Source organism: Choloepus didactylus, chromosome 26 (assembly GCF_015220235.1).
Source record: "Choloepus didactylus isolate mChoDid1 chromosome 26, mChoDid1.pri, whole genome shotgun sequence".
NCBI classification, from domain to species: Eukaryota; Metazoa; Chordata; class Mammalia; order Pilosa; family Megalonychidae; genus Choloepus; species Choloepus didactylus.
Genome location: NC_051332.1, coordinates 14,591,065 through 14,612,621, shown reverse-complemented (window position 1 = coordinate 14,612,621; position 21,557 = coordinate 14,591,065). Strand labels below are relative to the sequence as shown.

Below are 21,557 nucleotides of genomic sequence, written 5' to 3'. Positions count from 1 at the left end.
TCTTTGTCCTTGGCTTTGGCAGTTTGGCTACAATGTATCTGAGCACAGTCCTCTTTGTGTTTATTCTGTTTGGGATTCATTGAGGTTCTTGAAAATAAATATTTATGATATATGATTTAATTATGATTTTAATTAAAATTGGGAGGCCTTTTACAGATTTGTTCTGCCCCATTCTTTCTTCTCCTTCTGGAACTCACATGATGTATATCTTGGCATGTTTGATATTGTCCCACTGGCCCCTTAGGCCATTTTTCCCTTTTTAACCTTTTTATTTCTGCTCCATAGCCTAAATAATTTCTGTTTTCTTTTCTTTGAGTTCACTGATTCTTCCTTCTTCTATATTTAATCTGCTTTTGAATCTCTCTAAGGAATTTTCATTTCAGTTGTGATCCTCAACTGCAGTATTTCTGATTTATTCCTTTATAAAATATATACTTCTTATTGTTATTCTCATATTGTCCCATCATTTTCCTTATGTCTTTGAGTTCTCTTCCTTGTTTTCCTTCAGCTCTTTGATCAAATTGATGATTAATTTTTCAAATGCCTTTGCCTTGGTATGGATTTCTTCATAGATTATATTGAAGTTCTGCCTATTCCTTTGGATGGTCAATCATTTCTTGTTTCTCTGTTTGTCTTGTAATGTTTGCCTCACAAGGTAAATTTTAATATTTCATTTGTTTTCTATTAGGGCTCATTTTTGCATAATGTAGTTCAATGAATTTTTTAAAATTTTTTACCCTGTAACCATATATACAGTCTTACATTTCCTCCTTTTACCATATTCAGATATATACTGCAGTGCTCTTAATTTCATTCACAATATTGTGCTACCATCACTACCATCCATTACCAAAATGTTTCCATCATTCCAAATAGAAACCCTGTACATTTTGAGCCTCAACTTCCCATTCCCTATTCCCAACTTTTTGAATGGTAAACCATGTTGTCACATGTATCAGGACATCATTTCTTCTAGCAGTTGAATAATACTCAATTGTATTTATATGTGACATTTTATTTTCCCATTCACTGGTTGATGAACACTTGGGTAGCAACCATCTTTCAGCAATTGTGAAAAATGCAGCTATGAATATAAGTTTTCCAATATCTGGCTAAGTCCTTGCTTTCAATTCTTTTGGGTGCTTACCTAGTAGGGAGATTGCAAGGTTTTATGGTATTTCTATACATATCTTTATGCAGAACCTCCAAAGTATCTTCCATAGCAGCTGCTCCATTTTATAGGGTCACCAGTAAAGAATGAGTGTTTCTATATCTATGCATCCTCTACAACACTTATTTTCCATTTTAAAATAGCAGCCACTTCAATGGGTTTTAAATTGCATCTCATTATGGTTTTGATTTACATTTCCCTGATAGGTATTGATGTTGAGCATCTTTTCAGGTGCTTTCTGGCCATTTGCATATCTTCTTAAGAGAGATTTCCTTTCAATACTTTTTGTTAAGTTGCAGAATTCCTCTGTACATTTATCCTTTATCAGACAAGTGGATTTCAAATATTTTCACACACTGTGTAAGTTTTTGTTTTATTTTCATGATAGAGTCCTCTGAAGAAAAAAATTATAATTTTGATGAGTCTCACATATCTATTATTTCTTTTCTTTTTTGCTTGTACTTGGATTTAATGTCCAAGAAATCTTTGCCTAACACAGGTTCCTGAATATGGTTCCTCAAGTTTTCACCTATGATTTTTAAAGTTCTAGCTCTGGTATTCAGGACTTTGATCCATTTTGAGTTGATTTTCATATGTGGTCTGAGGTAGGGGTCCTCTTTTTTGCAAATAGATATCCAGCTTTCCCAGCACTATTTGTTGAAGAAATTACTCTTCCTTTATTGATTTGTCTTTGCCACCTTATCAAAAATCATTTGACCACAAATGTGGAGGTTGATTTCTGAGTTCTCAATTAATTCCATTATTCAATATGTTTGTTCTTGTGCCTATACCATGCTGTTTTGATTACTGTGGTTTTGTAATAAGCTTTGAAATCAGGAAGTGTGAGTCCTTTGAATACATTCTTCTTTTTCAAGATTGATTTAGATATTTGGGGCTCCTTCTTCCATATAAATTTGATGATTTCCCATTTATGCAAAGAAGGTTGTTGGAATTTTGATTGAGATTATATTGAATCTATAAACTGCTTTGGGTAGTATTGACATTCTAAATATATTTTGTTTTCTAATCCATGAACAATATTGCCTTCCATTAATTTAAATTTCTTCAGTTTCTTTTAGCATTGCTTTTTATATTTCTCTGCACAAGTACTTTACATCCTTGGTTACATTTTTCCTAGATATTTTATTTTCTTTTAGTTGCTATTGTGAAAGGATTTTTTTCTTTATTTCATCTTCTGATAGTTTATTGCTTGTTCATAGAAGCCCTACTGATTTTTTTTTTTTTTTTTTTTTTTTTTGCAGCCGCTGCCTAGAAGGGCTCTTTATTCCGGGGGGGAGGGTCGGAGGCCCGCGAGCCGCGACCCCGGCCAGCTGGCGGTCCCGGGCTGGGCTGGCCGCCATCCGCCGCATTTCCCATCTCCCTCGGCGGGTCCCCGGGGAGCCGCCATCACTCGGCAGATTCCGCATCAAACTTGAGGTCCTGGAGAACGTCGCTGATTGCCTCCATGGTTTTAATTACCTGAGTCCTCAGCTCCTGCCGCCCTGGGGTGTCCTCCTGCGCCTCCAGCCACTCTGGCGTCCCCGTGAGCTGCAGCAGGGCCACCGTGGCCAGGTGCGTCTGCTCCAGGCGCTGCAGGCGGCGCAGGTGGTCGGCGAGTAGCGGCTGCGCGCGCGGCCCGGCCAGCTCGGCCTCCAGGGCCAGCACCTCCCGCGAGGCGGCGGCGAAGGCCTGGGTCACCTCGTGCACGGTGGCGCGGAAGCGGGGGAAGGCGTGGGGCGGCCCGCTGCGCAGGTACTGCCGGTGGCCTCTGCGGCGGGCGGGCGTTGAGGACGGCTCCGGGGCCCCCGGCCCTGCGCGCTGACACCCTGCGCTCCACGACCCCGGGGGTGTTCCAGGGCCCCCGGGAGTGCGGGACGCCGAGGGCGCGTCGGGAATTGGGGGGAGGCGCCCTGGGAACCTCCCCAGCCCAGCCCCGGGCACGCCCCCCGTCGGCGGCGAGGCTACCCCCGCGCCCCGCACTCACTCGTCCAGCCGGCGGAAGGTCCGCGCGCGTTCAGCCTGTAACTCGTGGACGCGCTGCACCAGCGCCTGGAGCGAGGCTTCCTTCCAGGGCCACGCCGGCTCCTCCAGCCCTACTGATTTTTGAGTGAGAATCTTGTACTCTCCCACTTTGCTAAATTCATATATTATGTCTAGGAGCTTGCTGTGGACTTTTCAGGATTTTCTGTATACAGTATCATATCATCTGAGAATAAAGTTTTAGTGATTCCTATTCAATGTGGATGTATTTTATTTCCTTTTCTTACCTAATTGCTCAGGAAATTTCTTCCAGTACAATGCAGAATAACAGTGGTGACACTGGATATCCTTTTCTTTTTCCTGGTCTTACAGGGTAATTTTTCCATATTTCACCATTAAGATGTCAGCTCTGGACTTTTTATGTATGTCATTTGTCATTTTGAGGAAGTTTCCTTCTATTCCTAATGTTCTAAATATTTTTATCAATAAAATGTGCTCTATTTTGTCAAATGCCTTTTCTGCATCCAATGATAGGATCATGTGTGTATGTATGCTTTACTTTCATTTCAATGTGGTGTATTACAATAATTGATTTTCTTTTGTTGAACCAACCCTGAATACCCAGGGTAAATGACACTTCATAATGGCATATCAATATTTTAGTATGCTGTTGGATTTAATTTGTTAGTATTTTGTTGAGTATTTTTAAATCTATATTTATAAGAGACATTGTTGTCTAATTTTCTTTTCCTGTGGTATTTTTATCCAGCTTTGTTATGAGTATGATGTTTGCTTTGAAGAATGAGCTAGGGAGTGTTCCCCATTCTTCAATGTTTTGGAAGAGTTTGAGAAAAATTGGAATTATGTCTTTTTGGACTGTTTAGTAGAATTCCCACAGGAAGACATCTGGACATGGAGTTTTGTTTTTTGGTAGGTTTCTCATTGCTGATTCAATCTCTTTACTAGTTATTGTGTTGTTGAGATCTATTTCTTCTTGAGTCAATGTAGGTAGCTTCTGGTTTTTATGAATTTGTCCCTTTCATCTAGGTTACCTAATTTATTGGAATACAGTTGTTCACAGTAGCCCTTTATAGTCCTTTTTGTTTTCTGAACTCCATGTTTTATTTCAGATTAACATTTGGGTAATGCAAAACCTCAGCAATCTGATCTGTTGCTCACGTTTCCTTGGAGGGAATTTGGAGGGACAAAAATCAATGATCACTATATAAACTAAATATACACAATACAAAATTAAAAAATGCTAGAAAGGGCCTTCTTTATTGGACTTACTGTTATAAAAAAAGTAGAGAGATGGATCTCAGTAGTAAGTGAGTAGTGCCAGTAGACCCAGGAGAGCCATTGGGATTGGGAGGGATTGGTGAGAATAACATAATGTTGGCACAGGTAAAACTGTTAGTAAAGCTCACAACCTCCATCTTACTCATTTGTTTGACAGAAGAATAAGGGACTTGGAGGGAGAGGGATGGAGGGGTTTGAGAAGGGGGTCATGAATATGCACACAAATAAAACTGATAGGAAATGTTTCCATTAATTTATTAGATTTAATGTTTAAAACAATATCCAGATGTAAACGTTGCAATTTCCTGTAGATTTGAATTAGCATTTCTGTGATGCCATTGATCCAATTTTGATGTTATCATCCACCATTTGAGTATCCTTTTTGTGAAATGATTACTCAAGTCTTCCACACATTTCAATTTGATTCCAGATCTTTTTGCAGTATCTTTTAGATAATTTTTATATATGCTGGGTATGAGTGCATTTATAGGATGTGTTTATGCCAAATATCTACTCACATATTTGCATCATGCTTTTGCAAACTCTTTCAATGAAGTTATTCAGATAAATTTCGTGGTGAATTTTGAGGAATTCAACCAGTTCATAAATTTAATGAATTCTCATTTTTTGCTCTGTTCATTTTGTCTATTTGATTATCCCCTTACATATATATTTACTCTCATTATTTAGACAAATATTAGTCTTAATTCTCAAAAGAATGTGACTGGCCATGTTCTTTGCTACTTCATGTATATCTTAACTTGCCTTGGTCAATTAATAATCTATAGAAACTTTATAACTTATTTACCAATTTCATCAAATTATGACTCTAATTTGGTGTGAATTTTGGAGAAGTGACAGCTTTTTGAAATTGAAAAATTTAAGTTCATGGATAACATATATTTGTTTCAATTCAAATAATTTTTCTCATAAGTCAGTCTCCCTCATATTTTAAATATTTTGCCAAAGAACTTTATAATTTTAATGCATTTTCAAATGGTCTCTTACCAAACCATTTCTCAAAGTTTGTAGTGTCAAATACATATGAATATTAAACCACTGTCTAACCCAAGACCACAAATATTTAATCTGATGTTTCATTTGAAGATTTTTATAACTTGCCTCTTAGACTTAGGACTATTTACATTTTAAGATAATTTTTGTACATGGTGTGAAGTAGAATTCCAACTGCATTCTTTTACATTTGGATATCCAGTTGAAAGATTATACTTTCTCCATGAAATTGTTTGCTGCTTTGTCAAATGCACATGCAATCTATGTGCACATATAAATGTAGTTTGAAACATGGAAAATATAAAAATACAAAATCAAACTTCTAATGATTTAAACAATATAATATATGACATTAATGCACTAGATGGGATCACTATCAGATAAGACATTGAAGAATAAAAGTTTTTTGAATTTGATGTAGTAACAGAATGTATTCAAAATCAATCACAATGTGAATAAAGGTAAATAAATATAATTTAAGTGGGCAATTACACAACTTCAAGTGGCCTACTATACCAAAACTATTTGGTAAAAATAAAGAGCTAATCAAAATCAGCCAAAGACAAGAAGACATTATAAAGGAAATTCAGCAATCAGAAGGAAAATGACAGTAGAGGGAACTCTAAATTGACATAAATGAATAAAGAACATAAGAAGTGGTGACTGTATTGGTAATTATGACTTTTTCTTATTATTAAATCTCCTTAAAATATCAATGCTTGTTTAAATACATATAACAACACGGTACAGGTTAATAATATATGGAAAAATAAATTGTGAAATGAAATAGCAGAAAAGGCAGGGAGAAATACACAAAAAACTGAAATGTAAAGGTTCTTAAATGGTTTAGGAAGAGATAAAAGATGGCTGGATTAGTAGAATTTATTAAGTTAAAATATATATTTAAAAGGATTGCATATAATAATCCAAAAATGTAGATAAAATGAAATTAGAAATTGGTATTGAATTAATCTAAGGGAAGGCAGAGAGGGAAGAAAAATTAACAAAGATCGATGGGAAAAATAGAAAACCAAAAGCAAGTTGATAGGTATAAACTTAATCACATCTATAACAAATGTTAATGGTCTAAACACCGCAATTAAAAGATGAAAAATGTTAGCTTGGATAAGTATGCAAGAACAAATAGGCTGTCTACAAAAACCCCACTTAAATATAAAGAAAAATATGCTTAAAATAAAAATATGGCAAAATAATATGCAATTATACAACATACACACACAAAGAAAACTGAAGATATATAAATAACAGGCAAAGTAGACATTAGGGCAAAGAATATTACCAGGGATAATAAAGGTCATTTCATAACTCTGAAAGGGTCAAATCATCAAGATGACACACCAATCTTAAACATGTATGCCCCTAATAACAGAACAGACACACACAAATTCATATATATATATATGTATATATATAGTAAAAATACAAGAATAAATACATAATTGCATAATATTTTATGAAAATGTTAGCAGTGTTCCCATAAAGACTGATAGATTATATAGACAGGAAAATCAGTAATGATACAGAAGATTTGAACAACACTCTCAATAATCAACTTGACCTAATTATCATTTATAGAACACACTATTAAAAAATAGAAGCATGCACATTTATTTTACAGTTGCATATGGAAAATATGCAAATGTAAAGCATAGTTTTAAGAAAGTTCAAAATTGAAATCATACAAAATATGGTTTCTGGTGATGATAGATTAAAATTAGAAATCAATAATAGAAATATATGAGCTCAAACTTTAAATATTTGGAAACTAAATGACTCACTGCTAAATAACCAATGGGTTAAAAAGGTTATAAAAAGGGTTTATAATGTATTTAATGAAAATAAATGCAACATTTGTAAGATCAAGTTCCAAAGAAGTAATCGTAGGGAAATGTATGACACTAAACACCTCCATTGAGAAAAAAGAAAAGATTAAAACTAGTGACAACAGGTTCACAGGAAGCAGAAAAGTAGAAGCAAATTTAACACAAATAAGCTACAGAAGAAAGAAAACAAGACTAAATAAAACTGAGTAAAACTCCATTGAATATGATATACAACCAAGGAAACCAAAAGCTAATACCCTGAGATAATCCACAAATGGATAAATTTCTATGCAGTCTGAAAAAGAAAGGAGGCAAATTATCAAAAACTTGAATGAGAGAATTGACATCTTGATGGATTCAACATTTATTAAATGGATAGGAATAGAATGATAAAATTATCTTTGCCACCAATTCAGACAACTTAGATGAAATGTTCAAATTTATTCAAAGTCACAACTACCAAAATTAATGCCACAAAAATAGATAACTTGAATAGTCTTTCTTCTATTGTAGAAATTAAAGTTATAAATTCAATCTTTCCCAGAACAAAGACTGAAGGAACTTTTCTCTTCATTTGTGATTAAACCAAAGTTTTAAAGAATATCAATTTTGTGTGTAGGATTTCACATGTTCTGTCCTCTCTTCTGTCCTTTCTTCTGCTTCTTCATATCTGGTGTTGTAAGTCTCCATTGTGTTTTTCATTTCTTCTATTGTGTCTTTCATTCCCATAATTTATGCCATTTGTTTTTTCAAACTTTTAAGTTCCTCCTTACATTCAACCAATGTCTACTTTATATCCTTCATCTCTTCTGCCATATCTTCTCTCAGCTCATGGATTTTATTTTTTAATTTATTCAAAATATTTGCTTGATTATTAATTAGTTGTTTCAATTCCTGTATCTCAGCTGAAGTGTTAGTTTATTCCTTTGGCTGGTCCATGTTTTTGTGTTTCCTAGTATGGCTGATTAATTTTAGCTGCCTAGGTATGTGATTTTCTTGTTTAGTTTATTCAGGAGCTCATTTTCACTCTTTTAACTAGGGTTTTCTTGTTGGTTGGCTTCGTTCTCTATTCTTTGATGTTCAGTTTAATTTATTCTAGATCTCTTACATAGCTTCTGTTTAGTTGATCAGAATTTTTCACCTCTTGTTTTTCTGGTTCTTGCCCTGCTTCTCTATGTAAACTTTTTGTGAGAGGATCTGCCCAGATATGATTGTTCCCAATCAGATTTTCCAAGTAAAAATAGTCCTAGTTCTCAGGAGGAGGGTATGGAGTTTCCTTGAGAATGAGACCCCACAGGTTTTCAGAACCGCCTGTGAAGACTTTAGACTCTGTCCTGTCCCTATCCTGTCCAGCAGGTAATGCTTGTCAGCACACAGCTCACTACTAGTGTAAAGGGGTGTCACCAGAGTCTTTAATTCTCTGGAGATCCTGTCCCTGCCAGGGGCATGACTGTATCAAGCTGGTTTGTGTTTTGCTGACCCTGAGGTCTGAGTCTCTGAAGGAGAGCTGCTACTTGAGCTGGGCCCAGCCACCCCATTTTCTAGAGAAAGTTATGTCCTTTAGGGAATTGTCTCCCCCCACTAGACTCATTGATTTGTCTCTCAGACCAATATAAGCTCTTCCTTTGCTTGGTCCAGTGGTCAATTGCAAATATCTGAGATTTTTTTTTATGAGCTACTTAGAATATTATTTCAAAAATAAAAGGAGAACAAAAAAATCCCTTTTCAAGGCTTTCTCCATCCCCCAAGTTTTGCCAGTCCCAGTACAGACTAGGATATGCTATTTAGGCTATTATCTCTTTCACCTGAATAGTTACCTTCAGAAAACATTATTTCCACTTTTGCCTGCAGCAATGCTGTATCAGGAGCTCTCATGGGTTATTGAAAAGTAAAAAGATAAAGAGTCAGAGAGCAAGAAAGGAAAAGAAGAAAAAAAACCTTTCTCAGGGACAGACCCAAGCTCTTCAGGTTTGGAAGTCAGAGATGCAGTTGGTATCGTTTTCTATGTGCCCCTTTTTCTTGAAGCCCAGTCCTTTTCCAGTATTCTGAGCACCTCCAACTCCAAAAGTCTCTGTCTCTTTTGCTATTGTTGTCAGCCTCACTACATTTCATACCTGCTACTAGTTTATCTGTGCTTGGAGCTTTTATTCAGTAGTGCAAATTTGCACATTAATTCTGCAATTGGGGCCAGGTCAAGCATCCTTCCTTGCTCCCAGCACAGATTGTTTCTTTTTACCTCAGGGAACCAGCTCAAAGACAGTCTGCTGTGACTGGTGAGAGTGGAGCCAGCACCCTGGCCAGGGAAACTTACAGGTCTGCACTGCACTCATAAAAAAACAAAGCAAATTTGGAAAAATCCCTGGCCTAGGTCATCTTGGATAACTGCCAGCCTTAGACTACCACATTGCAAAATGTGGGTGTCTGTGCCATAATAAATATCTCCTGCTGCATATACATTAATAATTTGAGACACCTAAAATCAGTATATAAACAATGGCTCAAGAGATCAATGTGTTTCAAAATATAGGGCAAGGTTTTTCAAAAAATACCCCATTCCCTAAAATTCCTGCAATATTTACTCCTAGCTTTCAACTAATGGGTGGCTGCAATGGCTAACCAAAGACTTCCAGTGCCTGGTTTTGCTATTTATTGCCATTTTGATAATAGCCACTATCCTCAAGTGTGTTATGTGCTGGATCAAGAATGGTATGCCCCTGGCAGCAGTCAATATATCAGTTACCAAACTACCACAATCTTTCAAATATATGATGCTCAGTTATCATGGGATGGAATATTATAAATATCAAAACTCTTTGTGTAACATCTCAGTATCCATCTATATGTTTGGAACCAGAATATGAGTTGCCTAAGAGTGCAAATTTGGGGACAATGTAGTTCTCAGGTAAGACCATGATTTTCTGAAATTAAGGAGTAAGAACAGAAATTAGGTTGGAAGTTTACAAGAGTTCAGGTAAAGGACCTGGATTAGAGAGAGATGGGAATGAACAGGGCAAACTCTATCAAAGTTACCTCCAATGTGTTATGTTTTAAAAACACAGAGTCACAAATTAATTTTGATATTATTATTACATATATGCATTTGTATGTAAACATACATGTAAATTGCTTGGGATTCTATGGATCTTATCTCAAAGTATTTATGAAAACTTCCTCTTTTAACATTTTAAGCACATATCATTTCTTCATATTTTTGCTTCCAACAATAATTCCTTTAATTTTACTATCACCTAGAGTGATTTAAATGACTTCTAGTTCCATTTAGACACATAATATTGTAATCAAAATCTGTTTCCAAATATTATGGATAAGAAACTGGTATTTTGGTTACTGTGTAAGTACCTTCAATGGTGTTCTACTTATAAAATCAATAAGATATTCAAGTTGTTTTCATGTTTTCCTATATTTTAACACATTCTCATACATTGTTGTAGATGTTTATGAATTTAAGGATTTAGTCCCTTCATATATATGTATGTGAAATGTGAGATAATAGCATCTTGAAATGTCCTGCTCTTCTTCACTGCTTTATGATTACAACTTTAACATATCTTTTTCCTTTTAAGTTAAATCCTATGTCTGGTAAATGCTATTAAAATTGAACTTACCTTTAACCAGAATCACATTGTTATCATTATTATGCAAGCTCTTCAGTATCTTATGAATACATGCTCTTTTGGTAAACCGTTTTTCTTACATTATTAATTATACATATTGCTTTTTTGTATAAACATCTGACAGTGGTGGTAACATTCCAACACATCCAATTTGAATAAAAATAGCAATCTCATTACCATTAGAATATGATTCATGGCAGCTTTTACAGCAATATCATATTTTTACCCCAAAATATGTGATCTTCATTCTTTCCTTCCTTTTGTATCTATCCCATAATATAATTTATAATTTCTTTAAGATTGAGGCTAGACAATTTGATAGTGTTGAGTTTTCTTAAATTTGAAACTTAAGTTCCTAATGTTTGCTAATGTAGTTATGTCACAAAATCAAAAGACATGCCTGAGGATGGGCATAACTGGCTTCTGTTGCTTGTGGTAAATTGCTTTCTCTTGCTGCCTTCAGTACTCTCTCCTCTTCAGCTTTTAACCTTGAGTAGTATGCATCCTGGTTAAGGTCTATTTGGACTTTTTCTATTTGTAGTATACTTGGCTTCTTTGATTTACATAAATATGTCTTTATAAGGGTTGTGACATTTTCTTCAAATATCTCCTCAATCTTCCTGACATTTTACTCTTCTCTTCTACTTCTGGGACAACAACGTTCTTATATTTACATGCTTTGTGTTATCAATCTTTTACTTGAGATCCATTTCGAATTTAACCAATTTTATCACTGTGTCTTCTTTTGTGTGTTCAAATGCAGTTGTTCTGACCTATCATTTGCTTATTCTTTCTTCTGCCTCTTCAAATCGGCTGTTGTGTGTCTCTAGTATATTTTAAATTTGATCTATGGTATCATTCTTTTATATAAAATCTGGTCTTTTCTATCCTTTCATATTCTTCTTTCTGCTCTTCTAGAGTATTCTAGTATCCTTTATCTCTTTAACCATCTGTGCCAGGTTGGATGTATTTTGTCCCCCAAAACACCATGCTTTTTAATGCAATCTTGCAAAGGACAGGAGTATTAGTGTTGAATAGATTGGAATCCTTTGATTGAGTGTTTCCATGGAGATGCAACTCAATCAACTGTGAGTACAATGTTTGGATTATTTCCATGGTGATGTGGACCCTGCCTGTTCAGGGTAGGTATTGATTTAGTCACTGGAGTCCTATAAAAGAGCTCACAAACAGAAGGATCTCAGAGCAGATGAGAGAAACATTTTGTGGAGCAGCTGCAGCTTAGAGAAAAATTTTTGAGGCTACTATTAAAAGAAGACTTTTGCTAATGCTTCAGAGATGCTAGCCCAGAGCTTGCTCTGGAGAAACTAAGAGAAGACAAAATGCCAAAAGAGCATTTTAAGGAACACACAGGAGCTGAGAGAGGATTTGGATCAGCAGACACTAGCCATGTGCTTCCCAGTTAAGAGAGGTTTTTTGGACACCATTGGCCATCCTTTGCTGAAGGTATACTTATGTTGATGCCTTACCTTGGACCCTTAATGGCCTTCAAACTGTAAATTTGTAACCAAATAACCTCCCTTTATAAAAGCTATTCTGTTTCTGGTATTTTGCATAATGACAGCAGTAGCAAACAGGAACCAATTCTGGTACCAGAGAAGTGGGGTGCTGCTGAGTTTGCAAATACCAAATATGTGTGAATAGCTGTTTAAATGGAGAAGGGGAAGTGTCTGGAAGAATTGTGAGGAGCTTGATACCAAAGGCCTAATTGCTTTGAATGGACTGTTGAAAGAAATATGGACTCTAAAGATAGCTCTCTTTTTTGAGTAGAGAAATATTTAAAGGACTGAGAGGCTGCCATAAGGTCTAAGCTTATACAGAAATGTTTACTGTCATTGCAAACTGGAAAGAATGTGATCCTTGTTTTAATGTGACAGATATTTTGGCAAAATTGTGTGTTGGAGTCAGAAGGAAGGAAGAATTTGAAAGCAACATATTGGGATACTTAACTGAGGAGTTATCCAGGCTACATGTGTAGGATGTAGCCTGCTTCTCTTTGAAGTTTATAGTAAAGTGAAACAGGACAGAGATAAGCAGAGAAATGAACTCTTGGGTAAAGAGAAACCAGAAAATGATAGTTTGGAAACTTCTGGGCTTCCAGAATGTGAAAATTCAGAGGCTACAGCACCATATGAGGATATAACCAAACATGGCACTGAGCACCATTTCAGTACAAGACAGGATGGAAATGGAGGTTTCATCAAAGGATCTGTGGAAAGTCCTATTGTCTGATAGTTTTTACCACTGTAAACTGCATGCTAAGCCTACAGAATTTTTGTGATATCTGTATAGACAGAACCACAGCTGGTCTGGACTGGAGGGCCAGAGAAGGAACAAATTGTAGGAAAAATTTCTTCAAGGACATATCATGGAAGTTGAGGCCTTGAGTCAAGAGGTCTTTGGGCAGGAAGAATGGAGTGGCTCACACATTTGGAAAGGGTGGGTTTGCTCCAGAAGCAGAGGATACTCTTGATGTTTATGAAGAGCACAGTCACACCAGGCCTCAGAGAGGTTGGAACACATTCTCCAGGGTTTGGGGGAAGCCTGGTCATGACCCCACTTTTCTGAAGGGGTTCATAATTTGCCCCAGAGATGGAAAACAGTCAATTTGCTTCCCCTATATTTGAGGGGAGGGTGGGGTCAAGAAGGTGTTTCCCTAAAGCGTGGATATGTTGGAGCACTCACACCAGCATTTGGAGAGAAAAGGGCTAGCACAAAGGTCCTTGTAAAGGATTGGAATCTTGCTTTCTCAAGCCCCAAGGATAAAATGCCATTCTCTAAATAACTCTCAGACTTTGAATTCTATGGTAGTATGCCCTGTGAGTTTTAGTAACTGTTTTGGTCCCTTAAACCCTATTTTCCTTTCAGTTTCTCCTTATGGCAATGGGAATGTTTATCCTATGCTTTTCCCGCCTTTATATATTGGAAGCAGATGACTAGTTCTAAGTTCCACAGGTTCACAGCCATAGGGGAATTTTGCTTTAGGACAGACCATGACTGTAACTGATTCTGATGGGATCTTGTACTTACCTACTCTTATAGAGAGGATTTAAGTTTTCTGTGATATTGTGGTAGATGAATCTGTTGTATCTGGAAATTGTATGTTTGTCTTGGGTCCAGGAAGTGAAGTGTGCTGATTTGTATATATTATGTCCCCAATAGCAAGCCATATTCTTTAATGCAATCTTGTGGGGGTAGACACATTATTGTCAATTCAATTGTAATCCTTTGTTTCCATGGAGATGTGACTCAATCAACTGTAAGTGAAATACTTGATTGGATAATATCCATGGTGGTGTTACCCTACCCATTAAGGGTGAGTATTAATTGGATCACTGGAGTCATATAAAAGAGTTCACAGACAGATGAAGCAGAGCAGCTGTGAGTGACATTTTGGAGAGCAACTGAGAGTGATGTTTGGATGAGCAGCTAGCTGAGAGAAGACAAAATGTCCCAAGAGCAATATTTTGGAGAATACCATTTTGAAATGCCACCTGTGAGCAAGCAGATGTTAGCCATGTGCCTCACAAGCTAACAGAGGTTTCTCAGACACCAATGGCCATCCTTCAGTGAAGGTACCTGATTGCTGAGGCCTTATGTATTAGTTAGGTTTCTCTAGGGAAACAGAATCAATGAGAGGTGTCTCTGATAATCAAATTGTAAAAGTGACTCACGTAACTGTGGGTATGCATGAGTCCAAATTCTGTAGAGCCATCAGCAAACAGTCAACTTCAAGGAAGATGTCCAATGAACTCCTCAGGAAATGAACCAGCAACTTTGACGAACTCCTCAGGAAATGAACTGGGATCTTCGATGAATGTGTTCGATGAACTCCTCAGGAAATGAACCAGCAACCTTGACTAACTCCTCAGGAAATGCTTCACTGGGCAGCCAAAGAAGACGTGAAGGTCCTCCATCTGTCTTGCTTATAAGTCTTCAACTGATTAATTGGATCAAATCCAGCCAATTGCATTCTCTCATTGTGGAAGGCATGCCCTTTGATGAGTCATCAGTCACAGTGGCAGTCAACTGACTGATGATCCAATAAACCAGCCTGTTGGTTTATCAACCAGCCTCAAAGTCCTCACAGCAATTGTTAGGCCAGTGTTTGCTTGACCAGACAGCTGGGTCACCTGGCCAAGTTGACACATGAACCTAACCATCACAGTCCACCCCTTGTCAACTTGGCGGTTATACACATCACCTAAAACCGTACCTTCAAAATGAACATTGCAGCTTATGGCATATGATAAGGGGATAAAACAGAGAAGAAAGCACAGATGTTTGCTTTACAGACAAATACAAACATAATCATAACAAAACAAGGAGGAAATATTCATGTCATCATGGTCCTCATTTCTGTAACTGGTCACATGGCCATAGTTCATATTTATCACTACCTTCTTCCACTACCCATTCCATGTTCCCTTTACCCTCAGCAAGCACTTCAGCTGGCCGTGGTTCTTCGCCTGGTGGGGTGACCCAAATATTCATTCCTGAAGTTTCTTGGCCATTGGTAGTCCTGCCTGGATTGGGTTGTTGCAGTTTTCCATTGATTTTAATCACAGGTCACGGTAGTACTAAGAGACGCCCTAGGGGATCTCCTGTATTCCAGGAAAACTCTTCTTTACTTCCATTGTGTAGTTGCAGTGCTATTTCCCCTTGATAGTCAGGATCAATCACCCCAGGCAGTACAGTAATCCCCTTCCTTGCCTATTGATTTGGAGGCATAAGAAGTCCAAAGTGGCCAGGTAGCAGTCTTAACTTCCAGTTCAATGGGATTATTGTTGTGTTTCCTGGTGGAAGCACTCTTCCTTTTGGAACTAAGACCTGTAGACCAGCAGAGCTTAAGCTTGCAGGGACAGGAAGCAAAAATTTACCTAGTGGATCACTAGGAGTGATAGTGAGTGGTGCCACTCCTGTTTCCACCCCTTGATTCCTAGACCCATGAATCCTGGCTATGGGAGTAACAGCACCATAGAGTGGACTCTGATTCAGAGCATACACAGCCTCCTGGAGAACACTGCCCCAACCCTCCAAGGTACTGCCACCTAGTTGGCACCGTAATTGAGTCTTCAATAGGCCATTCTACCGTTCTATCAACCCAGCTGCCTCTGGATGATGGGTAACATGGTAAGACCACAGAATTCCATGAGCATGTGCCCATTCCCTCACTTCATTTGCTGCGAAGTGGGTTCCTTGGTCTGAAGCAATGCTGTGTGGAATACCATGATGGTGGATAAGGCATTCTGTAAGTCCATGGATCATAGTTTTAGCAGAAGCATGTCATACAGGGAAGGCAAACCCATATCTGGACTATGTGTCTATTCCAGTAAGAACAAATTGCTACCCCTTCCATGATGGAAGTGGTCCAATGTAATCAACCTGCCACCAGGTAGCAGGCTGATCACCCCAGGGAATGGTGCCATATCAGGTACTGAGTGTGGGTCTCTGCTGCTGGCAGATTGGACACTCAGCAGTGGCTGTGGCCAGGTCAGCCTTGGTAAGTGGAAGTCCATGTTGCTGAGCCCATGCATAACCTCCATCCCTACCACCATGACCACTTTATTCATGAGCCCACTAGGCAATGACAGGAGTTGCTGGGGAAAGAGGCTGATTGGTATCCACAAAATGGGTCATTTTATCCACTTGGTTATTAAAACCTTCCTCTGCTGAAGTCACCCTCTGGTGAGCATTCACATGGGACACAAATATCTTCATGTTGTTTGCCCACTCAGAAATGTCTATCCACATACCCCTTCCCCAGACATCTTTGTCACCAATCTTCCAATCATGTTCCTTCCAAGTCCCTGACCATCCAGCCAAACCATTAGCAACAGCCCAGGAATCAGTATACAGATGCACCTCTGGCCAGTTCTCCTTTCAAGCAAAGTGAACAACCAGGTGCACTGCTCAAAGCTCTGCTCACTGGGAGGATTTCTCCTCACCACTGTCCTTCAGGGACATCCCAGAAAGGGGCTGCAGTGCTGCAGCTGTCCACTTTCGGGTGGTGCCTGCATATCGTGCAGAACCATCTGTAAACCAGGCCCGAGTCTTCTCTTCCTCTGTCAACTGACTGTAAGGAACTCCCCAAGATGCCATAGCTGTGGGCTGGGAAAGAGAAGGTAAGGTGGAAGGAGTGGGGGCCATGGGCATTTGGGCCACTTCCTCATGTAACTTACTTGTACCTTAAGGACCTGCTTGGGCTCTATCTCATATATATCATTTCCATTTTATGATGGAGTGCTGCTGTGCACGCCCAACTTTATGGCTTGGTGGGTCAGACGACACCCAGCTCGTGATAGGTAACTCAGGTCTCATGGTAACTTGGTGGCCCATGGTTAAGAGTTCTGTCTCTACTAAGGCCCAGTAGCAAGCCAACAGCTGTTTCTCAAATGGAGAGTAGTTATCTGTGGAGGATGGTAAAGCTTTACTCCAAAATCCTAAGGGCCTGCCTTGTGATTCTCCCATAGGAGACTGCCAAAGGCTCCAAACAGCATCTCTATTTGCCACTGACACTTCCAGCACCATTGGGTCAGCTGGATCATTTTGTCCAAGTGGCAGAGAAGCTTGCACAGCAGCCTGGACCTGTTGCAGAGCCTCATCTTGTTCCAGTCCCCACTCAAAACTAGAAGCTTTTCTAGTCACTTGGTAAATGGGCTGGAGTAGCACACCTAAATGAGGAATATGTTGTCCCCAAAACCCAAAGAGGCCAACTAAGCATTGTGCCTCTTTTTTGCTTGTAGAAGGGGCCAGATGCAACAGCTTATCCTTCACCTTAGAAGGAATATCTCGACAGGCCCCACACTACTGGACAACTAAAAATTTTACTGCGGTGGAAGGCTCCTGTATTTTTGTTGGATTTATCTCCCATTCTCTGCCATGCAAATACCTTACCAACAAATCTAGAGTTGTTGCTAATTCTTGCTCACTAGGTCCAATCAACATATCATCAATATAATGAACCAGTGTGATGTCTTGTGGGAGAGAGAAATGATCAAGGTCTCTGTGGACAATATTATGACATAGGGCTGGAGAGTTGATATAACCTTGAGGTAGCACAGTGAATGTAAACTGCTGGCCTTGCCAGCTGAATGCAAACTGTTTCTGGTGGTCCTTGCTGACAGAAATTGAGAAAAAAGCATTTGCCAGATCAATAGCTGCATACCAGGTACCAGGGGATGTGTTGATTTGCTGAAGCAATGGTACTACATCTGGAACAGCAGCTGCAATTGGAGTCACCACCTGGTTGAGCTTATGGTAATCCACAGTCATCCTCCAAGACCCATCTGTTTTCTGCACAGGCCAAATAGGAGAGTTGAATGGGGATGTGGTGGGAATCACCACCCCTGCATCCTTCAAGTCCTTAAGAGTTGCATTAATCTCTGCAATCCCTCCAGGAATCCAGTATTGCTTCTGGTTCACTATTTTGCTAGGCAGGGGCAGTTCTAGTGGCTTCCACTTGGCCTTTTCCACCATAATAGCCCTCACTCCAGGGGTCAGGGAACCAATGTGAGGATTCTGCCAGTTGCTGAGTATGTCTATTCCAATTATGCATTCTGGCACTGGGGAAATAACCACAGAATGGGTCTGGGAACCCACTGGACCCACTGTGAGATGGACCTGAGCTAAAACTCCATCAATCACCTGCCCTCCATAAGCCCCAACTCTGACTGGTGGAACAGAGTGACATTTTGGGTCTCCAGGAATTAATGTCACTTCTGACCCAGTTTCTAATAATCCACAAAATATCTGATCATTTCCTTTTCCCCAATGCACAGTCACCCTGGTAAAAGGCCGTAGGTCCCCCTGGGGAAGGCTGGGAGGAATATTAACAGTATAAATTTTTGGCAGTGTAACAGGGTCCTTCCCCAAGTGTACCTGGCCTTCCTTTCATTCAAGGGGCTCTGGATCTGTAAACTGTCTCAAGTCTGGGAATTGATTAAGGGGGCGTGACTGTCTGTTTTTGTAATTCAAGGGGGAGTTTTGTTCACATGACCTAGAATTCTTCTGCCTATATAGTTCAAACAAGAATTTAGTCAATTGCCCATCTATTTTACTACTTGGTACTCCATGATCCCCTAGCCAAAGCCATAGGTCTCTGTGAGTCATATTATTTTGATCACTGCTTTGAGCCTGTTTTCCATTATGGTAGCCATGCCCACCTTGTCTGTGGTGATTAACTGCAGCCACTTGACTTCTACTGACTCAGGACCCGATTATCCCTATTGTGTTTAAGGATTCCAGCTCAGTGACAGCAGTTCCTACAGTAATATCTGACCTACAGAGAAAGGTGACTACAGAGCTCTTTAAGGATGATGGAGCTAGTCTCACAAATTTATTCCTTACAGTCCTGGTAAAAGGTGTGTCCTCTGGATTCCAGGGCTGTGTGAGCAGGTCTTCCATGATAAATCCACTCTAACATTCCAATCTCTCTAATCCTTTGAATCCCCTCCTCCACATTATACCAGGGCAGTTCTGGCATTTCAACCTCTGGTAATGCTGGCCACCTTTTGATCCATGTTTCAGCCAGCCACCCAAACAAACTGTTAACACCCTTTCTAACCCCTTGAGCTACAACACTGAATGCAGAATCTCTGCTTAGTGGGCCCATATCAGTAAATTCAGCCTGATCCAACCTTACATTCCTTCCACCATTATCCCACACTTTTAATATCCATTCTCACACATATTCCCCTGGTTTCTGTGTGTCTAAGTTGGAAAACTCATACAGTTCTTTTGGAGTATAGCATACTTCCTCATGGGTCATACTTTGTACCTCACCCTTTGGGGCTTGTTGGGACTTGAGCCTAGTTATAGGTCTTGAAGCAAAAACTCCAGTGGAGGTGGGTCATGAAAAGAGTTAGAATTATCCCTCAAGCCATTCACCTCAGGACATTCTGTTGCATTTTCGTCTCTTAAAACAGGATTAATCTCTCCAGACAAAGGAGTGGTGGCTGCTTCCTCAGGGGAGGTGATTACAGGATTAGCAGGCACTGAAGGGTTAATCTCCATAGGTGGGGGTTGGGTGGCAGTCTCCTTAGGGCAGACTGGAGGTGGGGAAGCTGTTTCCTCAGGACAGCCCTCTACAGGTAAATCTAACAATGACCCAGCAGAATCCAGGTTTCCAATGTCCTCACTGCTATTATTATCAATCCATATGTCCCCATCCCAAGTTTCCAGATCCCATTCTTTTCCAATCAATGCCTTTACTTTAACAGCAGACACCCTGAGAGGTTGAGATTTTTGTTTATGTTGTAAATTTGCTACTCACACAATGAGAGACTGTGTCTGGTTTTCAGAAACTTCCAGTCTGCGGGCACAGGAAATAAGATTTTCTCTCAAGGCACACATGGAAACCTTTACATCTGTCATACGGCATTTAAGTTTTGAATTTGAAGCCTTTAGCTCATCCCTTTCTCTTACAACTGTATCCAAAGTATCTAAGAGCAGCCAGCCAACATCATACCTCTTAATACTGCAAAACTCCATGAAAGTGTCGAAAACACTGTCACCCAGAGCCTTGCTTAGTACTAGAGTATGATTAGGAGAATCAAATGGTGCTATTTTGTGTATTTCCTTTGCCAACTCATGCCATGGACTGTCAGTGCCCTCTTGATTATTGGAAATAGAGTCATTAGTGCCTCTGAATCTAATCAGAGTAGAAAACAAATTGTAGAAGTCCATTTTAAGATTCTGTTTCTCAAGAACCTCTCCCAGTACCAAGTTGTATTAGTTAGGGTTCTCTAGGGAAACAGAATCAATGAGAGGTGTCTCTGATTATCAAATTGTAAAAGTGACTCACATAACTGTGGGTATGCATGAGTCCAAATTCTGTAGAGCTGTCAGCAAACTGTCAACTCCAAGGAAGATGTCCAATGAACTCCTCAGGAAATGAACCAGAAACTTCGATGAACTCCTCAGGAAATGCTTCACTGGGCAGCCAAAGAAGAAGTGAAGGTCCTCCATCTGTCTTGCTTATAAGTCTTAACTTGATTAATTGGATCAAATCCAGCCAATTGCATTCTCTCATTGTGGAAGGCACGCCCTTTGATGAGTCATCAGTCACAGCTGCAGTCAATTGACTGATGATCCAATAAACCAGCCTGTTGGTTTATCAACCAGCCTCAAACATCCTCACAGCAATTGTTAGGCCAGTGTTTGCTTGATCAGACAGATGGGTCATCTGGCCAAGTTGACAAATGAACCTAACCATCACACTTTACCTTGGACACTTTATGGCCTTCAGACTATAACTTTGTAACCAAATAAAACTCCTTTATAAAAGCCATCAATTTCTTGTATTTTACTTAACAGCAGCATTAGCAAACCAGAATAGATGGCTATGGAGGAAGAAAAATAAGAGTTAAATGGCATAATTTAAAATCTTGCAAATTGGGAGATTACTCCCCCTAATTGTATACAGTATATATTTCCCCTATACTACCCAGCAGAATTCAACACATTGGAAATCCTGGAAAAAATCTTATTTAATTCTGAAATCTACCTCCATCCTGTAACAAAACCAGGTTTTAAACATTTCCTCCTTTGTACAGGAACAGGTGAACAAGCCACAACTCTATTGAGGTATGCTAC

General features: G+C 39.1%; 1 protein-coding gene and 1 pseudogene across 1 annotated transcript; both read right to left on the bottom strand.

Annotated features, from left to right (window-relative positions):
• Nucleotides 1–2,437: 2,437 nt before the first annotated feature.
• LOC119520777 (required for excision 1-B domain-containing protein-like) lies at nt 2,438–9,183 on the bottom strand. The gene is made up of 2 exons (XM_037818711.1): nt 9,126–9,183; nt 2,438–3,150 (listed from the first exon to the last, which is right to left on the bottom strand). Exons 1-2 carry the CDS (start codon nt 9,181–9,183, stop codon nt 2,579–2,581), a joined length of 630 nt encoding a protein of 209 aa, XP_037674639.1. The 3' UTR covers nt 2,438–2,578.
• A 6,131-nt stretch (nt 9,184–15,314) lies between these two features.
• On the bottom strand, nt 15,315–18,773 carry LOC119520825 (annotated as a pseudogene).
• Between the last annotated feature and the right edge of the window lie 2,784 nt (nt 18,774–21,557).

Coding starts and splice junctions, on each gene's coding strand:
- LOC119520777 (XM_037818711.1), bottom strand. CDS start 9,183: ATGAGAGCTCCTGATACAGCATTGCTGCAGGCAAAAGTGGAAATAATG. Junction 3,151..9,125: donor GGAAATAATGTTTTCTGAAG/GTAACTATTCAG, acceptor TGGACGAGTGAG/TGCGGGGCGCGGGGGTAGCC.